Below are 27,853 nucleotides of genomic sequence, written 5' to 3'. Positions count from 1 at the left end.
GCCAGATGAGTTATAGGATCCTCAGAGGTATTCATCCTGAGGGAACCATGAATGTGTGGCCCAAATGTCATGGCAATCCATCCAGTTGCTGTCAAGACATTTCACTCAAAGGCACAAATGCACAGTAGCCTGGGCAAAGACAAAAAACAGAACCACTGATGAGGTCTCTGGTGCTCAGAAACAGCCTGCCACGAGACAGCTGTACCCAAAGCCTCCAGCTTCAGGACTTTGCCCACTCCCCTCCTTCAATTCTTATCCCTTCCTACAACTCCATCTACATTTATTTCTCCCCCGACCCCCTTCTTCTGCCTCAGGTGTGAGCACTACACTTCACGTCTCCATTCTTGTTGTGCTTGCCCCCTCCCTGTCCCTGACCCAGACTACACCCTGTGCTCCACCTGCCCCATCAGCCAAAGCTGTGGCATAACAGCATCCTGCCAAGGCTTCAAACCAAGAAAGTGGAAACAAAAACTTGTAGTAACTGTAGGAAGTTCAAAACAATTTACAATACTCTGGCTTCATTCACAGGCTTTCCTTTTGTCACTGAGTGACTAGAATGAGCACTGACAGTACAGAACAATAAAAGCAGTAAATAGCATAGTGAGATATAGTTTAAAATAGTTTACAATCAACAATTCAAATGACTTTGAACTAATAACAACTGAAATGAAATTAAAATGAGCTCTCAGCAGCATCACAGCTGGAGACATGGTGCTGACGGGTTAACGCTCAAACCGTCAACACACGTGCACACGTCACGTGACGCACAGCGTAACCTGTCATTAGCTTTTACTTTTCCTCCGCATCTGTCTGTGGTTGTCCTGTCGCTAACTTTAGCCATGTTTCTCCCAGTTTAGTTTATTTGACATTTCATGTAGCAGCAGGTCGTCGTGAGTGTTAGTTGGATAGTCTACCGTGCTAACGTAGCTACATGGTGGTTCTTGTGGCAGCCGAACAGTGTCACTTCACATTTCAGAAACAAGGGAAGAAGCAAGCTAGCCTCTCGTAGCGAGCTAACAGCCGTTTAGCTTTGAGAGGAGAATAACGACGCTGTGAGGCAGCAAACAAGGCACGAAGGTGAGGGGGAGGTAGCTGGATGTGTCAGTATATTTCGTGTGTTTTGCCGGTGTGTTGCAACTGCATGTCAGGGATGTGTGGAAGGCAGGTGTGTAACTAAGGTAATAAATTAGCCTATTTAGCTAATGTAGCTCGTTGCTGTAATTGACTAGTGTGGCTTGATTGTCACGGTAACTTAACTTAGTTGCATTTTTGAGTTCATTTTTTAAGTCAGAGTTGTCAGCTGTACTAAGAAGACTTTGATGAAATAACGTTAACCAACTGCAAGACTTAGAAAGCATTGTCACCATTATACTCCATGTAGCTTTGCTTTGAAGCTTTTTACTCGTCATCTGTGATCGCTATTTCACACGGACTAGCTACGTGACCATGTCATGGAACATCACTGACTTAAAGCTGAATTCATCTATCCACCTCATAAACTTCAGTGATTTTTGTAGATATCTGCCTACTCTTAATGTGATGCCAGTAACACGTTTCAAACTGGTTGGAACAGGGACAACAAAAGACTGGGAAAGTTGTGGAATGCTCTAAAAACACCTGTTTGGAACATTCCACAGGTAAACCGGTTCTTTGGTATCAAGTGACAGTATCATGTTTGGGTATGACAGGCTCAGTCGTTCACAAGCAAACGAGCACTTTGTGAAACACATGATAGTATAATGGATATTTCTACATGGGCTAGGGAACAAAAAATGTCTGTGAATGCATTTCAATGGCAAATGATGGCTTTCTGTATTTATTTACGTTTTACGCAGTATCCCAGCTTTTTTGGAATTGAGGTTGTATAACCTCAAATCTAACTGTGACAGTTCTTAGCTCCTTCCTTATATGTTTTGACAATTAGTTTCTTAGCAAGTTTCTACAAATTAACATTGCAGCAGCTGGAAATTGCCCGTCAAAGAAAAATAAGTACCAGCACACATACACACATTCGATTAAAAAGTAATAGGCTGCAGTGGACAAATCGTCAGTAAAATTGACATGTCAGCTATGTGAAATGAAGATTCAGAAGAGTCAAGGTATAGATAATAATTGACACACAGAAGCAGTTATCTCTGTGACAGCTACTGAATATGCTTCATGTAATGTCTGGGCATATTCAGATTAGTCAGAATACAACAGGTGTGGCTGGTTTGGTTCAAATCAACATTTCATCCTTTGGCATCACAAACCACCATAAGTCTAAATCTCTTAGCTCTCATCAAGGAAGGTAGCAGAGCTTTAGTAACAGCAGGCTTTTCTTTTGAAGTACCAGTGCAGGTAGTTGATGGAGTAGCTCCAGTGATCCTCAATGTGCCAGCATACACCTTGTGGCAGGTTTTATAAAAGCGATAGACTCCCCTTTATAAACACTTATGCTTAAATAATGTCTTTTTAAGGCTGGTGAAATAAGTATAATCTGGTTCAAAAAGACATCCAGTTATCAGAAACTGTAGCCTGGTTTTAGTCTAAATAACATGGCATTGTTTTACCAGTTAATCAAATAGAAAAAAGAAATGGTCACTGAATCTTTCTGCCATACCATCATGTTGCAGACTCCAAACCTACAGCAAGTCATATTAGCCAGGATTACTCTATTATAGTGTTCTATTAACCAAAGTATCCAAAACCTCCATAATCCAAATTAAATGCATTTTCATTTAAATGGTAAATGGGCTGTATTTATGTAGCGCTTTTCTAGTCTGCCGATCACACAACATGATTGTTTGATCATGATGATGGTTGTTACTTAATTTTCTCTTGTACTATTATTCAACCAATGCTTTCAGCACAATGATGGGATGGACTTTTCACATTTTACATTTCACTGTTATTTTAGGGCATAGTCATGGTTAGGCTAACTGTGTTTTCCACTTTTCTGAGTGCAGCTTCTATGACCTACGACTGTTTGCCCCGATCAGAGGATGTATCCGCCTTCCAGAAAGGACTTCATCTCTCTGACACTCAGTGATCCGCACAGTCACACTTACAACAACGGCAAACACCGGAGACAGTCCTGCTGGAGGGTGAGTGTTCATCTAGTGAAGTATGCAGATCATGACTCTGGAAAGTTTTACCACTTAGACACAGATACCCTGGATTTGATACAAGTGATATGCCTCTGTAGAGCCATACACATTACTGCCATATCAGAGCACGTTATTGCTGATGGCAGTGGTGGAAGATATGTTTAATATATCACATTACATCTAATTTTATATTGTGACGCAACATACAGAGAGGTGACAAAGGAGAAACCTTAATAAATATGTGGAAAAACCTAAAATGTGCAGATGCTTCCATACAGGTTAAATTTATGGCCCCTAGTTAATGATAACCCTTTTTTATATATCCAGTGAATTAAATGCCTGGGAAATCAAGGTACTTCATATTGATGTTGCAATCCTGTGTATTACATATTTTCATAAAGCAGTCCTGCTCATTGATTTGCAGCATTATGCCTAATGGCCTAATCGAATAAAACCAGAGATATTCAAGGAATAGTTGCGCTTGGTATAAACAGGATGGAAAAAGCTCTAGCTGTTGAGCCTTAATTCATGTGTTGCTCAGTTCTGACTGAGGGTGTGCGAAAAGACTTCAGCTCTAGGGATCCAAGAGCTTGGTTATGTTTGTAGTCACTTCACTCGGATAGATCATCTCTGTCTTTGTGAAATGTATGTTTTTTGGTGACAAATTGATTCTTAGGTTTCAGTCTTCCTTTCTTATGCCTCCGTTGTTGTGGAGCAGCCGGAACTTTCAAATCTTCAGATAAAAGCATTTCCTGAGCACATTATGTGTCTGAAGACTACAGGGAGATAAGACAAATTCTTTTCATCCCACTGCCTCTCTTCCTTCTCCCTGCACATTTTCTTTAGTCTTATTTTCTGTACTTTCAAATTCCTCAATCCTCTCACTCCCCCTTATGCCCTCCCTGTATGAGCCCCTCCTCATCTCTTTTGTTGGTTTGTATACTCAGGTTTTACAGGTGTTTTCCAAAAAATGCTGCTATTCTGGAGAGTTGAAATGTGTCAATGCAGAGAAATAGGACACTGGTGTGTCTTGGTGCACAACAACCTGCAATTCAGGTATGTCGGCTCACACAGAAAGCAATGGGTGCAGGTGTATGGATGTATGTCAGACACTACCAGTATGTGCTCCCTTTCATTTTATGCAGGGGTGGAATGTACTTGTCCTTACCTCAGTATTTCCATTTTGTGTTACTTTATACTCCACTACATTTCACAGGGACATATTGTACTTTTTAGTCTACTACATTTATGTGACAGCTTTAGGTACTTGCTGCTTTGTAGATTAAGATTATTAAAAGACCAGTGTGTCATATTTTGTAGCATCTAATGGTGTGTTTGCAGATTGCAACCAACTGAACACCCCTTGCCTCACCCTTTCCTATGGCAGCCGCAAAAATCACAAAAGACACTCCCAAGAGCCAGTGTTTGGTTTGTCCATTGTGGGTTACTGTAGAAAGGTAGCAGTGCAACATGACGGACTCTATGGAAGAGGAGCGTCTCCCTCTGTAAATATTAAGAACTCATTCTATGGTAATGAAAGCACAGCAGTTCTGATTTTCAGGGGATTATACAATAATGAAAACATAACTATTAATATTATATTACATTTCTGCTAGTAGATCCCCCCCTAAAGCCTACACACCTTTAAATAAAATTTAAATCAACAAATAAGTTATGATGTATTATTATGGGTTAAGCTTTGCAGCAGTACATAAAGCTTTGATTGCAGGACTTTTAATTGTAACAGAGTGTTTTTAAATGCAGTCCATTTACAATGGACAATGAACTAGCACTTTTCCAGTCTTACCAGCCACTTAAGGCACTTTAAAACACAAGTTAGCAATCACCCTCAGTCAATTCATTCACACTGCTGGCAGAGGGTGCCATGCAAGGTGCCGCCTGCTCACCAGGAGCAATATCCATTCACAGGCACACTCACACATCAACAGCACAGCTATCAGGAGCAATTAAAGGTTTAGTATCTTGCCCAAGGAGGCTTCAACATGTAGACGGCAGTGTCTAGAGATAGAACCACAGACATTCTGATTAATGGAAGACTGCCTACCTCCTCCACCAATTCTGTAGTATTGTTGCTATCTGAATATTTCTTCCACCACTGGTTTTATAATATGTCCTAACAGAGAATTTACTTTCCAACATGTCTGCTTCATTTTAAACAGATTTAGACCATCCTTCCACAATTAATTGTTGAACCAGTGCCCACTTTCATTTTTCAAAAAAAAAGTTTGGAATTCCTGTTTGCATCTATTTTTAATCATCCTAAAACTGTTTTGAAACAGTTTTATTAAAAAGATTATTTCAATTTGACTTTCAGAAATTCGGTACATCATAAGAAAAATTACTTCTAAATCAGCATTACCTCTGGTACTTCTTTTTTCAAAAAAGCAAAACGGCATGGTTAGCTCTCATAAAGGTACTTCATTCTGTTCATTGAATTGAACAGGCAAACCATCGCTCTCATCGACTGATCTGTAGCAGTTTATTTCAGCAGTATATCAACAGACATTTTGTCTATAAAGCCAGCTTTATGGCAGAGATTTCAATTTGCCTCAGCGTCCCCCTGTACCTGTGGGTCGTCAAATTTGATTACGTTTTATGGTTCCTGAGAAAATCATTCTCTGCAAATCATGTTCCTTTGAGTGGCTTGGTGGCTCAATGTTTCCTCCTTACACAGTGACAAGGGCTTCTCTACGTGTTTTGCCCCTATTCACATTGGTTTTCTTTAATATCTCCAAACACACGCAAGTCAGGTGGAAGCTCCTAATCTCTCATCAGTGTGTATGTGAGTGTGAGTCACCCTGCCGAATAGGTTTCCCTGCTATTCGGCAGGAGGCCCAGTACAGATAAAGAAAATGGATAATAGTTTTTCCTTTATTGTGCAGTATCAGCCTTGAAAAGGGAAATACAACATCTGCATATAGTTGGCACGGGGGGGAAGGACTGAAACACACTTGTGTTGACACAGTGTACTACAAACGCTTGGTTGGTAATATGTTTTGTGGGAGTAAATATTCTAGTCCCAGGGTCTATTCTCCCAGTGCTTTCGACCTCTCTCACTGTCTTTTTCAGTGAATGGCCTTTGCTTTGGTGTCGCCACATGACCTATGGCCACCCGAGAACCCACAAAAAGCAATAAATCTTATTATCTTACTGCAATTCTAAGCATTTCACACATACGTATAATATTTAATTATGGGTATTCTGGTAATTTCAAGCCCAGTATTAGGAAAAAAAATACATACAAAGATGCACCACTGGACTGTACAGAATATGTTGATGTTATGTTAAATGAACTATAGCACAGTAAAATGAACACATCCCTCGAGATAAAGTCTGTTGTGTGTTTCATCACATTGCAGCTCACACACGATGGCTCAACAGTGCCATGGTGTTGCACAGGTGTTAATTAGAGCAGGTAACAGAGTGGCACAACTCCGCCTGTTAGCATCCTCTCCTGAGAGACCCGAAATCTGTCCCTCCCTCTTCACTGCTGGTGCTGGTTAGATCGTTTATTTGTGAGCGGTCACTGGGCTTAGAGCATCGGGTGGAGAGAGAGGATGAGTTTATACAGGGTAAGCCAGACAAGGAAGGCCATCAAAATGAAGTATAATGAAGTATAAACAGATTTGTATGATATTTTAAGAGGGTGATGATCTTAGAATCTGTTGACAGTCACAAATGATTTGAATTCAGAGCTGTTAGACATGTTTCAGTGGAGTAAGCTCTGTTTTTGTTTGTCTGCCTACAGAAATGGAAGCAGCTGTCTCGGCTCCAGCGAAGCCTCATCCTGTTCCTGCTGGCTCTGTTGCTCATATTTGGACTGCTCTCCTATCCCAGCATCACAGAGCAGTGGAGAGGTAAACAATGCCTGAACAACGCTAAGCTCGCTAACAAACACACACACACACACACAGAAGCAGAGACAAAGTCTGTCATTAATTCTTATGGTATTGCAGCATGACGAGTTGAAGCTGATGACTTTTGGATTGCCTGTGTTGTGTTTGATGGTGATGATAAATTGCAGTGAACTACTTGAACACCACATGTGACACTGTGATAGTTTTCAGTTTCGCCTATGTGATGGTGCATACCTGCTTGATTTGACTGTTCTACAGTATTTGATTTTCAGACGATGTCCATGCTAAGATCGATAAATCTGAAAATGCTTCCATTTCTCTCCATTGTGGCTTTCTGTCCACACTAAGCTAGCATAATTTCACAACCAAAAACTGGGCTTTTTGAAAATCCCTCCCTCTCCAGAGTAGATAAAAGCAGAAAATTCCTTGCATTTTAGTGCAGACCGGAAAAACTGAGCTTCTGGAAAAGGGTGATGTACTGTATGCCTGCTTAGTCTAAAAGAGTTAGGAAGACCGTTTTTTGCCATATGACTTTTAAGTAGTGTGTCATAGCGTGAACTTTGTTTTATTTGTTCGTTCTGTGTGTTAAGGGTTGTCTGACAGGGAGGACTGGCTGGAGCTGAATGACAAAGAGTTGAAGACCATTCTTCCAGGTGTGAAGTCTCTATTGGACGGAGCTGCAGATAAAGCTCCAGCTCCTGTGGCAGGTCCACATGTGGAGCCAGCTTTGGTACCAGATGCAGGTCCAGGTGTGGGTTTAGATGCTGTGGTGGAGCCAAGAGGACCAGACATCCCCATTTTGGCCAAACCTCCCACTAAGGTTTGTGTTAATCTCTCTTGAGACCAATACCCTTTGCGGATTATATAGCTATTTTTATGAGTTTTTATTCCTTTCCACGAGTGATCATTTTGTCCCTCCTATTTCTAGCTCTAGCTGTTTGTTTATCCACAGAAAAAGACATTCCTTAACAAGAGAAGTCCACCAAACCTGCAGAAAGACGGAAACATTTCAGACACTGTCGGTGGCGAAAAACAAGAGCAAGAGGCGATTCAAGACGGAGATGGAGAGGAAGAGGACAAAGCAAAGAAGATCGTCAGGTGATCTGTTTGTTGTTTGCTAGTTTTCCTTATAGAACAACTCTACACAAGGTTTAGGAACTGCTGAAAAGGGTAGACGACATATGAACATGATGTGACTCCGTAGATCAGAATCAAACATTTTCCAGCTGTTCTCTGACCCTTGTTTGCAGTACATGTATCAATAATTCAGGCATAAAATTGGTTTTCACTCCTGCAGCTGGAGAGGAGCAATGATCGAAGCTGACCAGGCCACAGAGCCTCCACCCTCAGCTGATGGGAAAGAAGCTGTGGCACCCCCACCTCCAGCCAACCCTGCTAACACTGTCCCACTGGAAGGTCAGTACTCTTTATTGTTTTCCTACCCTGTATCTCCATCTTTCAAGTATAGAGAGAAGTTTAAACTTTTCTTACTTCTTATGTGCACTGAGAAACTTTCCCCCTCAAACAGATTCTTTAACGTATCGTTGTCCACCTCTACTGGTATATGCTGTTTAAAGCCCAACTCCTTTTTTTTCCTTTAAGGTTGAACGCTTTTAACTTGCAGGGTAAAACCCTGCTGTGCTCAAAGCAGCAGTATCAACACATGGCACACAGTATTCCTTGCACTGAAAATAATCAGAAAATGAGACAAGCACTGTTGAGAGACCTGCTAGATACAGACTTTTAAGATTACTCCCTCATTTCTTATTCATTCCTTGTTGGGCCTTTGTTTGCAGTTTCAGCTGGAGCTGTTGACAGATTGGAGGCTGTACGTGATGCCTTCAGACATGCGTGGAAAGGCTATAAGGACTATGCCTGGGGTCATGATGAGCTCAAGCCCATCTCCAAGTCTTTTGGCGAGTGGTTTGGACTGGGTTTGACACTCATTGATTCTCTGGACACCATGTGGATTATGGGTCTAAAAGAAGGTATTGTATGTAACTTACTTCCTCGCTCTTAGGGCTGGGTATCAGCTGTTTATTTTTACGCTATGTACTGTACAAAGATGTTTCTACAAGCTAGCTTTGCAGTTGACCTCAAGAAATTCGGAAAAAGGAATTCCCCTGATTGTATACATCCGAGTCTGTTTTAAGGTGGTGAGGAGTACTGCTGCAAAAAGATGCCTAGTGCCTTTTGTGGCTCCAGAGGTAGAAGCTTTTTGTGACATTAATTGGGCTTGAAGACCACAAATATGAAAATTAAATAAATCTGAGGTGTGGAATCAGAAAGATGCAAGCTTGATCTCTGCAGCCAGCTGCGTGGAGCTAAGCGGCAGTATCAGCTATTTTTAGCTAGCACACCTGCACTGGTTTGTCAAGGAAGAATATACTGAATAAAAAAAGATAATATCTCTGGTTCTGTTATGTTGATTTTGATCTTTTGTTTGTTCGTCTGTTTTGCGGTCTATCATGAGTGGAACAGTGTTATCGGAGTGTGATGACAATAATGGGATTGCTAAAAGTTTTCTTTTTCATGAATGTGACAAGCCACGGTCTGGGTCTGTCTCAGGAGATTGTTGCAAGACCATTTTAACATTCCAAAGGCAGAACATCAACAAAAACATCCTTCATCTACCGTGTTAAATTCATGTCGTCAAATGTAATTCTTTCTCTTTTATTTGTTCTTTCCCCTCCCACCCTTGAACTCTTCCTCACCCCATGCAGAGTTTGCAGAAGCAAAGAACTGGGTAGAGAAAGAGCTCTCCTTCAACAAGAATGTGGACGTGAATCTTTTTGAGACAACCATCCGTGTCCTTGGGGGCCTGCTGAGTACTTACCATCTAACAGGAGACCAACTCTTCCTAGAAAAAGCTGTGAGTCAATCTTTAACATTGATCATCTTCACATTCATCCTTAGCATTTTTACTGTCCCTTTTTCTTCTGTTGTCTGGTTGTTGTAGAACAGGCATCTCAAACCGGTTCCATAAAGGGCCGCGTGGCTGCAGGTATTCATTCCAACCAAGGAGGAGCACACCAGGCTGGAATCAATTAATCAGCTGATCTCAGCATTCAGCTGATAACTAAGTGATCCCTTGATGTTGATTGGTTGGCCTGGTGTGCTCCTCCTGGGTTGGAATGAAAACCTGCAGCCACGCGGCCCTTCATGGAACCGGTTTGAGATGCCTGTTGTAGAACAACAGACTCTGCTGTGTGTTTCAAGAAATCAGCTTTAAAAGAGCGAGAATGGAGCTCATGTAGCTTAATCGTTTCTGCGTTGTAGAATTGACAATGTTTAGATTTGTTGATGTGATAGTGTTAGGGTTAAATCAGTTGCATTTTCAAAATAGATTAAACAATACTTAACTTGTACTGGACAGAAAAGGTCATTGTCCTTGTGTCTTCTCTCCACATAAAGAAAGATCTCGGGTCCAGGTTGATGCCTGCCTTCAAAACTCCCTCAAAGATCCCGTTCTCGGACGTCAACATCGGAAAGGGCACAGCGCACCCCCCTCGATGGACATCAGACAGCACACTGGCCGAGGTCACGAGCATTCAGTTGGAATTCAGAGAGCTGAGCCGCCTCACCCAAGAGCCACAGTACCAGGTCAGGACACCGGGAGGGCATCCATCACAGTACAATGTGCTGTTGTGCGCGTGCGTCAAATAATTCTGCTTTGCCATTGCTTTCAGATCCTTGAAATATGTGAATGAAAAAAGATGTGAGGTAGTTTATATAAATGTTTCCTGGGTTCAGATGGTAGTAAGTGCAGCTGGCAAACACTTGTGGGATTGACAAGTGACAAGTGTAAAACAGGATTTGCATTAAATCCCTCATGTTGACAGTTTATGAGCGAATGATTCCACTAACCAGTGCTCACGCCTGAAGATTATCAGACCAGTCTGACATGAACTTGAATAATTTCTGTCATAATCTGAGACACTGCTTTTGATGAGCCCAGTTTCATCAAAGTGTCAAATCGCTAATAATTTTGATGATCATGACAAGTTTCCAACAGTTTTTTCAAACACATTAGCCCACACGTCAGCTATAAGTAAAGTAAGATTGCTGTATGGACATTAATAGTTGCCTTTTTTTTTTTTCTAATTACCCTGTCCAGGAGGTCGTGAATGAGGTAATGAAGCTGGTCCACAAGCTGCCAGGCAAACAAGATGGCCTAGTACCCATGTTCATCAACACCAACAGTGGCCAATTCACCCACAAAGGAGTCTTCACACTTGGTGCCAGGGCAGACAGCTACTATGAATACCTGCTCAAACAGTGGATCCAGGGAGGCAAGACGGAAGACGAGTAATTCCAGCTTTATGTTCACAAGTCAATGATCTGTGATTGTGAGAGAGACGAAACTGGATTAAAAACTGGAACAACAATGTACTGCTTATCACTTCAAAGACAGAATACACAACATTAATGCAGAGACACATTGGTAATTTGCAAAGTTTCAAAGCACCGAGACACATTTTCAGGATAACGTCACCTGACATGACATTCAGTGCAAGTAGTTAACCCACACCCCTTAAAAGTTGCAGCTACACCAAGTCAGAGCTAGGGCATAATCCAATATTATCACATGTAAATCTTTTATGGAATCATATTGTTATGATATAATTATACTATGTTATAATTTCACAAAATTCTGTTCATGATTTGAAGTGAATTAGATTTACAATTGAGACAAAATGATTTGTTGTTGTTTTGGTCTGATGTATTGCATAATAGTGAAACTCTGCATTGCATCACTTTGAGTATTTTCTGTATAATTCTTCATGTATTTGCCATATTGTGTTATATGTCAACATCAGATATTAATTTTCTTTGAAATTGACTAATATTAATATGTACAACATTTTCTGTTTGTTTTGTCGAGACTGTTGGAGGACTACCTTCAGGCTGTGGAGGGAGTGAAAAAACACCTTGTTAGACAGACGGGGCCCAGCAGATTGACCTTCGTTGGAGAGTTGTCCCATAACCGCTTCAACCCCAAGATGGTAGAGATGCTCACAATTCAGTGTGAAAATATGGAATCTGTCAGGGGGTTTTACGGGCCCCTTAATGACCTAGGACCTGTGGAAAACCTCAAAATGAAATTTAGGGGATATTGCATATGGTATACTGTGGATATACATATATTTCATGGCCTACTGTGTTCTGAATGTACAACACACAGAATAGAAACCCCGGATTGTCCCAAGATATTTTGCACACTGCCAAAAGTCAATGAACCCACATCCTCAAACAATACCCGCTTTGTTAACTCAGTCAGCCTTTGTGTTTTCTTGAGTGATTCGCTGTATGAACTCCTGTGCAGCCAGTCTGTCCGGCAGTCCAATCAGTTCCAGCCACTCATTCTCTGATCATTTCTCAGTCTCATCCTGATTGCACCTCTCTCTCTGGTCACTCTCCAGGATCACCTTGTGTGCTTCCTGCCAGGAACCTTGGCACTAGGGGCCCACAATGGCCTCCCAGGGGACCACATGGATCTGGCTGTGGAGCTAATTGAGACATGTCACCAGATGTACAAACAGATGGAGACTGGTCTGAGCCCAGAGATCGTACACTTCAGCCTGCAGGCCGGTGACGGCCGTGACGTTGTTGTGAAGGTGAGCCTTCATATTTGATCATTTTCTTTTTTAAATCAACATTTTATCATTAATATTTTCACTTTTTTGTATCTTTTGTTTTGCGTTCTTCCTAATTTTCATGTCGGATCTCTTTTGAGTTGGTCTTTATATGTCTGTGTGTCTGTTTAAGACTTGCATGTGGAGACACTGTCTTTGTATTACTCTCTGGTAATGCTTTCTATTTAGTGCACAGTCTGTAATTTCAATTAAATTTCAAGCTAAAGTAAAAAGAAAGAAAGAAAGAAAAGAAGCAGAGCCCAGTACTGAGTCTTGATGGGGCCTGCTGGATACAATTTTAATCAGCTAAGTCTGTATTTGTCATGGGAGTTGTGACCATAACTTTCCTAACCCTCCTCAGTACTCATTTCTATTTTTCATTAACTGCTTTAGGTTTATCAGAGCATCCAGCATATTGGTACTTCTTTTCACTGCTGCCATCATTAACCTCAATATAAGTATGAAACATCTCAAACATTTTAGGAGCTGATTCTTATTCTAGGAAAAAAAGCTAAGGAAACAAATGTCAGATTAGGAAGGCTTTATTAATGTGGTTCTTATGAGTAACTCAGAGTGAGCTAACCACTGCTGGAAATGAGGAATACTTGTTAAACACCCCCCTCTGATCAGAAATAGTTTGTCCTATGGTTCCATCTCCTTGGATGTTTTGTTGTAAATTCACAAATTGGTATACATTCAGGGTTGATTATAAAGGCTTTTCTTTCTGTAAGGTATAGGTTAGGTAGAATAAAATGACAGGAAAAAAGAATACTCAAGTAACAGAAAGTTGAGGAAGGACCTTTCCTAGCTTTAAAACATATAATCTATAAAAGTTCCACCTTCACCTTTTTCATCCTCAGAGCCATAACTCATCTCACATCTCGCAAAAATGTTCTGAACACTTGTGAAGCAATCACAGAATACGATCTGACTACCACTGTGTGCTGTGCAGTCATATTTGAATTCTGAATCTGTCTGCTTTTAACGTGTATTTATTCTGAGCTGTGGCGATGCTCACTGATGCTGCTCTTGATAAGATGTGTTGGCGAAAGCATTTTCATTTTCTGCAGGACTGCCTGGTTGAGTGAGGGCCAAACAAAACAATGTCTTTGTCTGATCCCTTTTTTATTGATTTTAATATTTATTGACAAGTTCTCCTTTATCCTCCAGCCTGCAGACAGACACAACTTGCTGAGGCCAGAAACAGTGGAAAGTCTGTTCTACATGTACAGATTCACGAAGGACACCAAGTACAGAGACTGGGGATGGGACATACTTCAGAGCTTCAATAACTACACTAAGGTACAGACAACTGACCACAGCTTTAGTTCAGTTTAGAATCATTTACTGCACTTTTTTATTATCAAGGCAAGTTAATGACAGCATATGATAAAGACATATTAGGAAATGAGACTGCAGGACTTCATTTAGTTCAGGGTCAACTACAAGGAGTTAATACTTTCCTTTCTGTTTTGTTTTATTGGGCCATGACATTTGTTTTCTCAAGAACCACTGCATTAAAGATGTGTCCTCAACAAAGAGCACAGAAACAGCTGTGCCAAACCCATCGAACAGGTTTATTGGTTTAACTGCAATTGCCAAAGTACTTTCTAGAGTTTTGTGTGCACCTGACCGAACAACTCCACTTCTGCAGGTGCCCGATGGTGGCTACACGTCCATCAACAACGTCCGTGACCCTGTTAACCCCGGGCCCCGGGACAAAATGGAGAGCTTCTTCCTGGGTGAGACGCTGAAGTACTTGTATCTGCTCTTCTCTGACGACATGGAGCTGCTTAGCCTAGACAAGTATATATTCAACACGGAGGCCCATCCTGTTCCCATATGGCCCTCCCCACCCAAGTGACGTCACCATACAGGAGGTCTGTAAAGATTAGGCCCACAGAGTCCTGTATGAGTCAAAGACTGCTATTGCCGCTCAGACAGGTGCATCTCTGATGTAACCGTCCATGCTGGACTGCTGGGTTGAGCAGTAGAGCAGATCTGTGCTGTCCTTCTGTACTTTGATATGTTTCCACATGGAGGAGTTTATTTTGTTTTTGTTTTGTTTGTTTTTCCTTTTTCTTTATTTTTCCTAAGGAAAAGGTTTGTGTTAGAGCTGGTCTCTAATGTAAAAAACTTTTAAAAATCAGTTGTGATTAGCTGGCGCTAACAGGCGACAAGACAGAAGATAGTGTGAAGGCTTTAATACTTGGGTGACTGGGATGCTTCTTGTACTGTATGTCTGTGGTAACAACAATCATGTCTTCCCTGAGTTTGTCTTTGCCATGTGAGGTGGAAATCCTCAGTAGTCCACAACTTATTCTGCTAATTCCCAGATGTTTGAAGGTGCAGTAACCAATCATGGAAATCTATTGAGCATGTGCTGCTAAATTGCTTGTACTAAACAGATTGCCTTAATGGAGGAATCATGTTATTTGTAAAAGTCTTTGCTTTGGCAATGGCCAAAAATGATATAAAAGAAGTTAAGTTATGCATTTGAATCCCTTTTTGCACACCTGTCCCCTGTATTGTCCCATTGTAAATGTTAAGGAGGAGTGTCCAGGGACCAATTTCAGTTCTGAGGCCAGTGCCTTGCTTAAAAGCAAATGTCTACATTTTGATACTTACAAGTTGAAAACGAAAAAATGCATTGCCTGTACGAAATTTCAGTGCCCAAGGTGTGAATTTCATCAGCATCAGTGAGCCAGTAAGCATGTAGCGTACTTGTACCAGGATCTAATAATGCTGATGATTGGCTGTCCTAGTTACACATTGTTGAAGTATGAAGGAAGAACACGTTATGCCCAGAGTGATGAGCTTCAGCTGCTTTTCTGCACATATCAACTTTGTGCTGCTTGTTAGCTCTCTAGTGTAGCTGAGCTACCTTTATCTGGCTAACAGCTCTTAGCACAGAGGAAGTAAGAGGTCTCACTCTGCCACCACTACCTTTAGGCAGACTAGACACGACACTGGCATATTGGTGCCCTCTCTCTTATTTGTTGTTTGTTATTAATGTTTCTTTGGGCAGTTATTTATATTTTTATATAGTCTGATACTGTACAGATATTCCACCAGTTTCTTCATTTTATTCCAGTCATCCAGGTTGAGTAAATTGTGCAGAGCAAAAACAGCTGCTTTCTCCAGCTGCTCCCAGATCTTTAAGTGTTTCCTCCTTTGAAGTGAGTAATTGTACCAGAATGTGCAATGTAATTTTGTTTTTGTTAAAACGGTTTTCACGAAATTGGCATTCGAAGAAGTATCGCTCAGGAACCGGTCATGAAGTCAGGTGTAGGTATTGAAAAATTTTGAACAAAAGCCAGCTGTAATCAGGATGTTTGTGACTGGCTTTTTTTGTGCGCGCGTGTGCATGTGTTTCTCTGTCAGAGTTGACCAGAATCAGGTTGTTTTAATTACAATGTTAATCATCACAAGATGAGACAGGCCCACAATGCATTGCAATTAAAATGAGTAACTTATTGGGTACCGCTGTCGCACATGTAGCAGTGCTTCTTTTCATGACTGAAAGATAAAAGGTTAAATGTGGTAAAGCTTACTGCACGTTCACACCTCTTGTGTTTTAAAGGGAAATCTGGTTGTTGTTTACTGGTCTTTTCGTTTAGTGTGGCAGTGAGTAATCCTGGGGTGGAAGTCCTGTTTATGTGACTTAAACATTTGAAAGCAAAACAGATATAAATGTTGGAGGAAGACTCAGTCCTGAATGATTTTCAGTCTGGGCTGTGCTCATAATGATGTCCATTTTATTTTATTGATGAATGTATACATTGGTTCTGTGATTTTTGATTGTCATAGAGGTGCACTCTGTTTCCCCAGGTTTAAGTCTCATCCTGGTTTGGATTCAGTTATTGTATTCACACTTGCTTTACATTATATGAAGGGGAATTAATTAAGGCTGCCATGCAGTCTTACGTTTGCAGTTGCTATGGAGTTAGATCAAAATAAACCAACTCTGTGCACTTTCATTTCCTGTGTCAGGGATAATATACAGCACGTTCAGCCGTTCATTCATCCTCTTTTCACAGGCGACTCGCTCAAGAAATGAAGTTTGTTCAATTGTTTTCTTCATAGTTGATGGATTCTGATTCATTGCTGTTTAGCAACCCTTGACTCCCCTGTCAAATGTGATGCAGAGCAATGTGGGAGCACTTCTTTTCAGTACAATAGCATGGACATAAATTTGAAGGACATATCCAGTGTACTGTAGGTGCTGCTTTGAAGATGGCTGACCCCACACTGATATTCTGCTATAACTTTCAATTCTTCAGTCCAAAAGAGGATCTAATTTCCCCGCAGTTAGCGGTTTAAAACAGACTCATGTTCAAGTTTTAACCATCCCATTTTGTTAATGAACTTCTGTCTAAGAGAGAGCCATATGCTGACCCACATCACTGAATGTGCACTACATTAGCCAATGCTCTGCTGTGCCTATTGAAATGTGTATTGTGCTATAGTGGTTTGGTTTATGTGTTTGTTTCTTTATTGCTGCTGTATCGGTGGTGTTGATCTGTGAATGAAAGACTTACTTTAGATGGGTGGGTGACAAAACGAGATGGGGATAAATATTTTGTGTCAATTGTTTCTAACTTGTCTACTGAATCCAACCTGTGTGTCTGATGATTATTGAACACTTCCAGTCGTAATGTTCTGTGCCATCATGTCGAAAAGATTCAGTTTTCAGCAGGTCACTTTTTGTGTGTGCTCTTCTTCTTTTTAAGGTGGCTTTTTTTTTTTTCTTTGCAATCCATCCAAACGTGACCTTCATGGTGACGACAGTCAGGTGATCACCAAAGTCATTAGATTTTGTCCTGCTACAAAATTTCATGCCAATTCATCGAGTAGTTGAAATATTTCATTCAGGACCAAAGTAGTCGGCTGACTGGCAGTCCGACATGCGTGGTTAAAACTGACAAGACATTGGGGTTTTTCTCCTTTTTAATTTCTGTGTTTGTTCACATGATGTACATAAATGATTTTTATGGAGTTTAGTCCTGTGAACGGCTGGCAGTTTAGAATTCATGGAGACTGATGTCTGATAATTAATTGATTTTCTTAGGATTTTGCGATCTGTTTTGTTCCAGACTGCAGTAGAAACAAATATGTATTAATATTGCCATTAATTAATAATATCCTAACTAAACAATACACTGGCAAAAGGCTTATTGGATGTGAGAAGAACATCTGCAACTACAGTTTTAAATTGGTTCATTAATAGTATTTCATGGTTTGCTAAACAAATTTTAATTCCTGATGCATAGGAATTGATGATTAAACGAGAATTGATGATCAAATGAGAGATTGAATGCATTCTCTGTTAACCTGATGAAACTAGACTTGACCTGAAAAGGAAGAGTTACAAGATCTACTGTTGAAGGTTAGTGTGACTTTCACAGAAAAACAACTGCAGGTACTTTTTTAAACACGATGCTGTCATGTAAACATTGAATTTGGTTTGACAAGTGTAATATTCTCAACTTAATTATACACGACTTAATCTGCCAGAAACCTTTCACTCTCTAAAGGACTGGTGTTATTCTATATTTGTCCATCGAGAAAAACAATGAGAAGACCAAAATCAACAATGTGTCAGTCATTCTGTCAATACCTCAACTTCCCCAGCCTGCTTGAGGTTGGCTCCATTGGTTCCTCCTGAAGATCTTCATGATCATCAAAAAATGCCTCAGAAATACAGAATTTCATTTTAAAAAAAGGCACATTTATTTCCTAAAACAGGTGGTCACTAAATGTTACTTATACTGGAGAAAATAGCAGATTTGTTAGTCATGGTTTTTACATTTTGTATTCTGTTATTTCCAGCATCGGTGCAGTGTATTAGGACAACAATGGAGCTCTGTGGCACAGAGTAATAACATTTATACACAACTTACCAAAAATGTGATATTGATGGCAACATCAATGTCTCATAACTTGAAGGCCACAGGTTCAGTCTCTTCAGAAGCCCATTTTTATGACAGAAAATATTTTCTGTATCCAGAGGAATATGGAATCTGTCAAGTCAGAACAGAAAAATCATCAGACAGGAGACTCCACTACGTTCAGTAACACTGCTACAGACATGGAAATGCAGCGGATGTGGGGTTCTTCTGATCTCCTTGTTTAATTGCCTCTCTTATCTTTGGCAAAAATCAGCCTCTTATATCAGATATTCACGACCACCAGTTTGTGTTAAGAGACTGATGTAACAGAAAAGATAAAAGAGCAGAAATGACTAATTTAGCTCAGCGGTGAGCTCCCACAGAAGCTTTTTAAAAATTCACTCTGCTTTGCCATTTCACTGCACGGCTGTTGGGCAGTCTAATCTCTTTTTTTTAATATAGAAAATGGTAAAAGCAGTCAAATTGATTCTAGAGGTTGTATTGCAAAACCTTGTCTAGAATTTAATGGATTTTTTAAACAAATGGAGGCTGTCGTAGGCTTTTGATGTACAGTTTCGGTACAAAGCATTTTGTCTGATTCAACTCTCTTGTATTAGCTGATTCTGATGTTGATGATGATAATTATCATTAATTTGATTATTAATGAATCCAAGCCATAGCAAAATGACAACTTTCTTACCTGCAGAGGCTCCTGCTTCTCTGACTGTAACCCTGAGACCACAGACATGGATCTATATTGTTTTTGCTCGTGCAATCGATTAATTGAGCCGTGCTAAGAAAAAAAAACGTCTTAAAACAGTGTCAAGTCAATAACTCTTCTGCATATTTTGAAGACACGCTGACATGCAAGGTATTTATTTTAATTTTGATAATCATTCATTTTTCTTTTTTTTGTGCAATCGATTCAGTTTTAAGACAGTTTTTGCAGTTTCTTGTTTTTGTTTGTACTTTTCGTGGCGCTTTGTTTGCAGAAGTTGGTCTTTTATGTGTCATTTATCAAATCCAAGTCCACTGTACAGGTGACTAAATGAGCACTTTGTAAATGAAGTTGTGGCTTATTGCAATGTTCACTGAATCTGAACTTTTTTCCTGCCAACTAAATTTTTAAATAAAGCTTTTCAATGAAGGTTTGGACCTTTTTTTTTTTTTTTTTTTGGAAACTACTTAAGAATAGCTTAAATTAATTTTTAATCAAAGCTTAATTTTGTCTTTGAAAACACCACTTCATGGCCTCGTCCTCCTGGCTGCTTCCTGCTGCCTCCAAGAACTCTGTGGTCGGTATGTCTGTCCTGCAACGTTGGGTTGTAGAAATACTTGTAGCGGTGCCTGCTTTCTGAGGCTTTCTGACTTTCTCTGCAAAGGCATCCATGGTGTTGCACTCACCTGTACAAAGGGAAAGTGTCAGAAGTAGTTGTGTGAAAAACGAAAAGGAGCTTGTGAAAGAAGTTCAAACCCTGCTTACTTTCACACCATCGCACACCTGGCCGGTTGTCTGTTTCGGAAGGCTCCAGTAATTGTCAGATGGGAATTTCACCTACAGACAATCCAATGTACTTCTTCAAAGCATGCAGATTGTGGCAGTCACACAGATCATCAGATCATCAGTGTCACATGAGCTAAGGTGTGAAATGGTGTGAAACATTTGTGTACTCTTGATCTGGGGCTGTTTTCTATAGTTTTGCCTCCTAGTTCCACTGGAGATAAATCTTACAGTGATATTTTAGACAATAAAATCTTGTTTTTTTTTTCAGCCACATTTCTGTTAACAGCTTGTGTTTGGCCCTTTCCTTGTGTACAAAACCAGCTCCATGAAGAAAAGTTTTCCTAGTTTGGCATGAATGAATTTGACTGGCCTGCACAGAGCCCTGATCTCAACCCCATCTAGCACCTTTAGGATGAACTGGAATGCCGACTGAGAGCCAAGTCTTATCCACCAAACATCAGTGTTGGACCTCAGTGATGCTCTGATGGGAACAACCAGGTTCCAAAATCAGGTGGAATTCCTTCATAGGAGAGATTAGGCCTATGCAGAAGCAGATTAATGCCCAGGATTTTCAACAATCACTTACCAAAATATGAACTCCAGTTGCATTTGAATGCTAAATGCTCAGATATGCAAGATATTGTCAGTAATCCAACACCAGGGGGCAGCAGAAACCACTGTCCATCCATCACTGTCTACACCAGAGATGCTTCCTAATGAACCTAATGAATGCCACAGCTTACTGTTGCTCATGAATGCACACAGCAGTGCTCTACCAGGAAATGTTTTCCATCTTCAGAAAGAGAAGTCAAAGTGTGTGCACACATGGAGTCTTTGTAGCAGGTGCAAAAGAAGGGTGACTCATGCATAGGCAGCTAATGAAACACGGTGCCCTGTGCTGCACTATGTGTGCATAAGCATGGATCCCTCTCAACTTTTTTAAATTCTTTTTAAATTTCCAGTTTTTTTCTTTCTGTTTCGACAGGAACTCCTGCAGCATTGCCTTCATGATGTTTCAACCTCTTGCACCAAGTGACTCTATTTACCTGTTTGACTGACATACATATACATTAGGAGTGAAAAGATGACTGACATGTGTAAAACGTAAGCTGTTCCCATATGACTGTGTTGAAATGTGCCTTTTCTCTTTTCAGAGCCTATTTCTGCTCAAATGTGATGTGAGGCTTGCTTGTTCACACACACTTCATGAGTAACCACTGACAAAAATGAAAAGATTCATATGTAAGGATCCACTCACTGTACGTGTCAGTTTGCCAGGGTTGCGGTGAAGTCACTGCTGCTGCTGCACTCAAATAAAAATGACACGGAAAACCTCATAATAACATGGGAAGCCATAATAACAGTTGAGGGTGGTGGTCATGTGTGTGACAGTCTTGCACCCTGAATCCCACTGCACATTAAAAAAAAAAAATGGCGGTTTCCAGCCTCCTGACATTTATTGCACACTTTGTCATGACAGCTTCCACATTTTGTAATCTTTCAATCAGTAAGTACAATAAATGTGCAGTCGAGACATGACAATAATCTAATGATTACACAGACAAGTTGTTTCTAAGTATGAAAATGCGACCTCACATCTGCACGTTTTATTTAATGTAATGTGTCTGCATCAGAATATATGTTAATATATAAGTTATGATCTGAGCTGTGAAATCAAATCTTTTTGGATCACATCAACGTGAAGAATATTCATAATCACAACTAAAGAGTTTGACTTTCAGATTTAAAAATAAAAATCAGGATTTTGTGTATCTCAACCTTATACATTATACCCACCTTATCTCGCCCTCTGACCCATAGGCCAGAGCTGTAACCAGGATTTTAAAAATGTCCAGATGCCCTTGGGGAATCCCGCCCCCTTAAAACATTTTAAATTTCTCACCTAAACAGTGTTTGTAAGTTTTTCACATTATTTTAATCCCTCACATTTTATGTATTCAGTTATAACAGTTATAATTTCTGTGATGGTCAGAAGCCTGCTCAATGGTTCAAATAGTTGTTGTGTCCACTGATGGCTGCTTCCCAGTTTGGAGAAACACTTGACCAGCAGAGCTTAGTGGGAAGGATTCAAGGGGCACATCATAGTCTGTTTTCAGGTGTACGAGAAAGTTGCACAAATCCTTTTTGTGCCTCTAGAGGGACGCCAAATTAAGCAATGTTGAGTTGGCGTCAGTTGGGGCTCAGGACTACAAGTTTGAAAAAGAAAACCATCTGGGCGTGTGTGCTGAGAAAGAAAGGACATCACCAGACCTCTGTAGCCCAGTCCTCATCTCTGCTTGAGGCTACCGGCTCCAGGCTACATTAGTCACTAGAAGCATGACACACCTGAATCACCGTTGCATTGTGGGTAATGTAGGTGTCAGGTTTTACATTTAAAAAAACAGAAGTGTGGTACTAACTTTCCTTTAGGTTTACAGCTTTCAATACATGTTAATGTGGAATATTCTTAGCATGAGACATGAGGGAAATACACCGGTGGATTTGGATTGGTGGATAAAAAATTAATGCCAACCAACAAGCAGAGGAACTAGGCTAGTCGTTATTACAACCCCTGATTCTGTGCAACCGCACACCCACACAAAATCATTTTGCATTGATCCCATTAGAATTTTAGCTGTTACCAATGTGGGATTTACTGCTGCGGGAAGATGGTTTTCGACTCAAATATAATCCAACACTCTTTAAATCTTCTGTGCATAATTAGATTGGGGTGTTTCTCAGGTTTATGTTGTATGTAGCACTTGAGGGATGCTGTGTGTACTGCAGTCGTCTGGTGTGACTCTGAGAGCTAGTCCGGGGCTTCAGGCAGCGTCTCCCTCCCAAAAGAATATGAAGAATAAGTTTGTGTGAACTAATTGTTGCCGGAGGGGGAATTCGGAGAGATTTTCACCCAGAACTCACCAGCTGTCAACAAGCTTTTTGCCAACAAATTGGGTCAAAAAACGTCTTAAGAATGCTTCACTTTGCTCGCAGTGTACTCAGAGTGTCACGCTGAGTGTGGGACTCACATTTGGGCATTTTGCACATTGTCTACAGTATATGGAGTAGTAGAATAGTGTGGAATAAGGCAGGTCTAAAGGAGAAAAGAAAGCTTGTAGTGGAACAGGTGCGTAGGCAGGAGGAGTTGTTAAGGGGGGCAAAAGCAGTTGGTCAAGCCAAACAGGGACAATGGTTGAATTGGGAAGGTGTTGAGAAGAGGAAACTTAGTTGGAGGGACCTGTGGAATATGGAGGAAGGCCGTATTAAATTTCTGATAGGGGCGACATACGATGTGTTGCCAACCCCGCAGAACCTAAGTCTCTGGGTACAGGGCGATCAATCGTGCCCACTCTGTTCAGGTACAGCAAGTTTAAAGCACATTTTGTCAGGTTGTAGAATTAGCTTATCACAAGGCCGGTATACATGGCGGCATAATCAGGTGCTGAGAAGCTTAGCCGCAGGCATTGAAGAGAGAAGGAAGCAGGTGAATTCTGGAAGTTCTAGAAAGGAGAGGTTAGATGTGCAGTTTGTTCGAGAGGGGGAGAAAAATAGAGCTGCTAAGTCAGGGAGAAGGCAGGTAGGTGGCTGCCTGGCAGGGGCTGATGATTGGCAAATGCAAGTCGACTTGGGAGGAAAGCTAGTTGTGCCCCAGGAAATAGTTTATAGTAATCTGAGGCCGGACATTGTCTTATGGTCCATGAGTAAAAAGACTGTGTTTTTTATTGAGTTAACAGTCCCTTGGGAAAATTCAGTGGAGGCAGCTTATGAAAGGAAGAAGACTAAGTATGCCGATTTAAAGACAGAATCTGAGCAGAGGGGATGGAAGACCAGGGTCTGTCCGGTTGAAGTGGGGTGTAGAGGTTTTGTTGCAGGTTCAGCTGTTTCACTGTTGAGGGAGCTGGGAGTGCATGGGCAAAATTTAAGGAAGACAGTGAGGGAGATGTCAGATGAGGCTGCTAGGTCTAGTCAGTGGATATGGATCAGGAGAAATAATAGTAGTTGGGGGGTGAAATAGGGACAGTGAGGGAGGGGGGGGGGCAGAGGACATGCATGCCTAACCCGGCGGGAGAAGAGGTTAAAGTCTGAACAAGACACCTCTCCTCTGCTCTGCTTTCCCCGCCCCATCTTCTCGCTCTGCCAATAGGAAGAGAACCAGGAAGAGGAAGTTTAGATAAGGTGGGGGTGTGGCCAGCTAGAGTCTCTCTTTGGGACCATGCAGCCTGTTCAGGAGAGTTTGCGTTGTAAGATACAGAGTTGGCTTGTTTTTTTTATCTTTTTGGTTCTCTTCCTGTTTTGTTTGCTTCTTGAAGGAAATGTTAGGGTTTGTTTTCCTGCTTTGTTTGCTTTTTGAAGGAAATGGTAGGGTTTGTTGCTTCTTGAAGGAAATGTTAGAAGAGGCTGTTAAATCTAGTCTGTGGTTTCGGCCTCCACCTTCAGCACCCTCTAAACTTTCCACCCCCTACCCGAACAAGGGTCTGTATCCAATCCCTACTTTCATCTTTTGACTCTACCTCTTTATTTTCTACCCCCTACCCGAACCAGGGTTTGTATTCCCACCCCGCTTTTTTGGTGCAGTTGGTGAGAGGCAGGTGTAGATGATGGTAGTGTGGCAATCGGCAGTTACATGTGGCATCTAGGCCTGTGGTAGCATTGTAGCAGCTAACAATAGCAAAGCGGTGAGAGTATGATAGTATCTTAGCAGTTAGTATTGGTAGCTAGCAATTAACATTAGGTGAATCTAGCTTTATTGTCTTCTTCTGTTCCTCCTAGCAGGTAGCGGTTAGCACGTAACATTAGCTAAATGGTAGCATCGGAACTGTATTGTCTTCTTCTGTTCTTCTTAGCGGTTAGCATTAGCATTAGCAATAGTTAAATGGTAGCATCGGTACTGGCCACTACCTGGAGCATCTCTGGGTCAGTTGAACGTGGCAGTGCTGTTTGGATTGTGTAGGAGCAGTGTGAACTGGCACTGGGGGGGTGACTCTGGGACGCCGGAGTTCACTGCCTAACCTCCTGGAGGTGTAGTGGGACTAAGTAGGCGAAACACTGTTGAAGGGAGGTTTCCACCTGATGACCCCCAGAGACGTGTTAGGAATCACTGCTCTTTGGCAGGTATAGAGGCAGAGGTTCTTCACTGAGAATGAATCCTCTTTTTGAGCACAAGTATCTTGTGTTTAAATTAACTATGTATGTTCTCCTGCCTGTAGGTGATGTGTCTGAATAAAGGTTGTTTTGAAGCTGTCTGTGTGTGTGGGGGGGGGGGGCACGTCTTTCTGTGGAGATCACAGGAACTTTGGTGTGTTTTTAGTTATGTTTTTCTTTAAAAACATGCATATTTACTGACCTATTTGTGATGATCAAGACATAATTCTCTGACACCGCCATTCTATGAGTTTCACTGCATCATTGACCTGGGGGCTGTGGGGCATCCTATTGTCCTACAGGATTTAAAATCCTCTGGGACCATTGCTGCATGTCACACACCCCTCAGTCTTCCCCTTCTTTCCATGGCTGTCCCAAGTGCCTCCTATGTAATAAAGGCACACCCTCTGTAAAACAAAGACAAAAAACACTGTCACACCAACATCATGTCATCAGTAATAAAAACACGAAGCAGTGTTTACATTCTACAGTTATACACATATTCTGATGAGCTCTGAAAGTCTCGTTATTAATGTGACAGTTATCATCATGGATCTGGAAGAGCTGGAATCCTCTTGTTTGTAATTTCATTGCATTGACTAACACGTTGCTCTGTTGGTGGTTTAACAAAACTCTGCTGCAGACGGAGAAACACAACTTGAGACTGCACTTATTTATTTATGTAGCATATTTCATCGGTGACTCAAAGTGCTTTAAATGGGCAAAGAGGAGCTTTAGAGTAGCATTCTAAACAATAAACAGACAAAAACCCAAATAACAAACAAATAAAACACATAAAATAAAATAAAATTCAATGGAATAGACCAAAAATAGAGTTTCAGCACAGTGATGATATTAGTTTGTGAACGCAACGAAGGTAATAAAAGTGCAGTGGAGAAACCAAGCAATCAAAGAACAGCAGAGGCTTTTATTTAGATTTAGGAAGTTGCTTCCATCTGTGTGCAGCCAAGTAGCTCCAAGAAGCTTTATCTGACTTGAAGTACCACCAGTAGACTGCTTTTATATTATTTGTATATCATTTAATAATAATAATTAATTACATATTAATTGAGTATATAGTCTTTTATGTATTTTGCTTCTATTAAGTTGCTTGTTTGACATCATGTTTCTACTTTGCGCAGTTCCTGTCAGATATATCAAATATATTTCCTGACAGGTCAATCATTCCATTGAATACATTTCCTGAACAATCTCAAACCATTGTTCTTTTCCTGCGAGGTCAGCATTTTTTTTTTTTTTTTTTTCTTGATGGAGCTTTTTTGCCAGCTATAAGCAAAATTTTTGCCCGGTATCCATTTTGTCTCGGAGTAGCCTCCTCAGTGTTACCTTGGCACATCACAGCTGCATTTACATGATCCTGGAAAGGCTCCTTTCAACAGAGAGTGCAGTGAAACACTCCCCACCCTGTTGTTAGAGGTAGCATTTCGAGTTTTTGAGTGCCATGGCGCGCTGCAAGCCTTCTTGTGTCGTGTCCATTATGCACTGCACACCCCTGCTGCCACTGTCGCGCTGTTCCACTAATTGACAGTTGGTGCCAGTAGTGCAAAGGCAGAGGCAGGGAAGAAGAAGGCTGCAAGCTGGCAAACGTGGATGTAAGTGCTGCACAATTTAGAGTAAAGTAAAGCACGCCTTATGTGCTGTGAGGAAGGAAATGCACTCAGCGTGTTTGTGAGACATCAGGGATAAACATAAAGCATTTTGATGAGAAACCCTGAGGGTAAGCACACAAAAACAGACCTCCTTTAAGTTACTCTTTAAAAGTGGGGCCAGGAAATCTGGAAATCTTCAAGAACACTTCTAGATTGTCAGGAGGAGACATTGTTTGGCTATAATAATTTAGAAAAGGTTGGAAAAGGCGGGCATTTATTTGGATTATATGGCACACGGTGAACCTAAACCCAGTAAACTCCTGAAATAACTTCAGATTCAGATGATTAAAAGACAGAGAGCCACGGTGCGTTTTATTTGAAATGCAGGTGAAACACTGTTTAGTCTATTTTCTCTGTAGGCTGGCTGAAACGGTAAAGTTGATTATCTCTCCTCTCCATCTTCCCTCCTTCAGGCCTCTCCTCCACCTCGGCGCAGGATGATCCGCTGGTGGTGAAGACTCACAGAGCAGTGTGGCTCCTCTGATCACTGAGAGCCGAACTCATCTGAGCAGCCGGAGACCTTGGCACCAGGCTGTGCTGGGAGCTGCTATCTATCAGCGAAATGTCAGCCTCAACCCTGCAGCCCCTCAGATGAGAAATTAAAAGAAAGGCGGAGGGAAAGGAGCGATGAGAGCAGCTGCCGTCGCGTCTTAGTTAGCCACAATGAAATCTGTTTCATATTCACGTTACCTCTGGATCTGAGAGAAGCTGGACCCACACGCTGGCATCATTGACCAGCGTGTGGGTCCAGCACAATAGATAATATATATGCTCATGTCTCGTGTAAAAGGTCGACTTGACTGTGATGAAAATCAGTTTTGTCCCCCTGATATCTCTCACTGATATAATTTGGAAAACTGGCTGTTGCTGTATAAATAACCTACAGCACCAAATTGCTTCTGGAAATTCTTTTATTCTGGAATATGTTTAGTTACCAGTTATTTCCTCCTCTTTCTTTCACTTTAACGTGGTAAAGACTGTTTGGTTGCTAAGAGCTTCCTCCCCATACTTTCAGTTTTACACTTTCACTTTAGATCATTTTC

General features: G+C 41.1%; 1 protein-coding gene across 2 annotated transcripts; it reads left to right on the top strand.

Moving 5' to 3' along the window:
• Nucleotides 1-814: 814 nt before the first annotated feature.
• On the top strand, nucleotides 815-27,513 carry man1b1a (mannosidase, alpha, class 1B, member 1a). 2 transcript variants are annotated; one of them, XM_041960260.1, is made up of 15 exons: nucleotides 815-1,077; nucleotides 2,949-3,086; nucleotides 6,859-6,967; nucleotides 7,558-7,787; nucleotides 7,920-8,065; nucleotides 8,265-8,383; nucleotides 8,764-8,955; nucleotides 9,691-9,839; nucleotides 10,382-10,570; nucleotides 11,085-11,275; nucleotides 11,853-11,973; nucleotides 12,391-12,585; nucleotides 13,774-13,905; nucleotides 14,258-14,345; nucleotides 27,224-27,513. In XM_041960260.1, exons 2-15 carry the CDS (start codon nucleotides 2,985-2,987, stop codon nucleotides 27,292-27,294), a joined length of 2,034 nt encoding a protein of 677 aa, XP_041816194.1. In that variant the 5' UTR covers nucleotides 815-1,077; nucleotides 2,949-2,984; the 3' UTR covers nucleotides 27,295-27,513. The 2 variants fall into 2 exon arrangements, with proteins under 2 accessions (XP_041816194.1, XP_041816193.1); XM_041960259.1 differs by lacking the exon at nucleotides 27,224-27,513 and having other exon boundaries at nucleotides 14,258-19,635.
• The last annotated feature ends 340 nt before the right edge of the window (nucleotides 27,514-27,853 follow it).

Source organism: Chelmon rostratus, chromosome 19 (assembly GCF_017976325.1).
Source record: "Chelmon rostratus isolate fCheRos1 chromosome 19, fCheRos1.pri, whole genome shotgun sequence".
NCBI lineage: Eukaryota > Metazoa > Chordata > Actinopteri > Chaetodontiformes > Chaetodontidae > Chelmon > Chelmon rostratus.
Note: the sequence above shows the minus strand (reverse complement) of the source record. Positions and strands in the feature narration are given on the sequence as shown.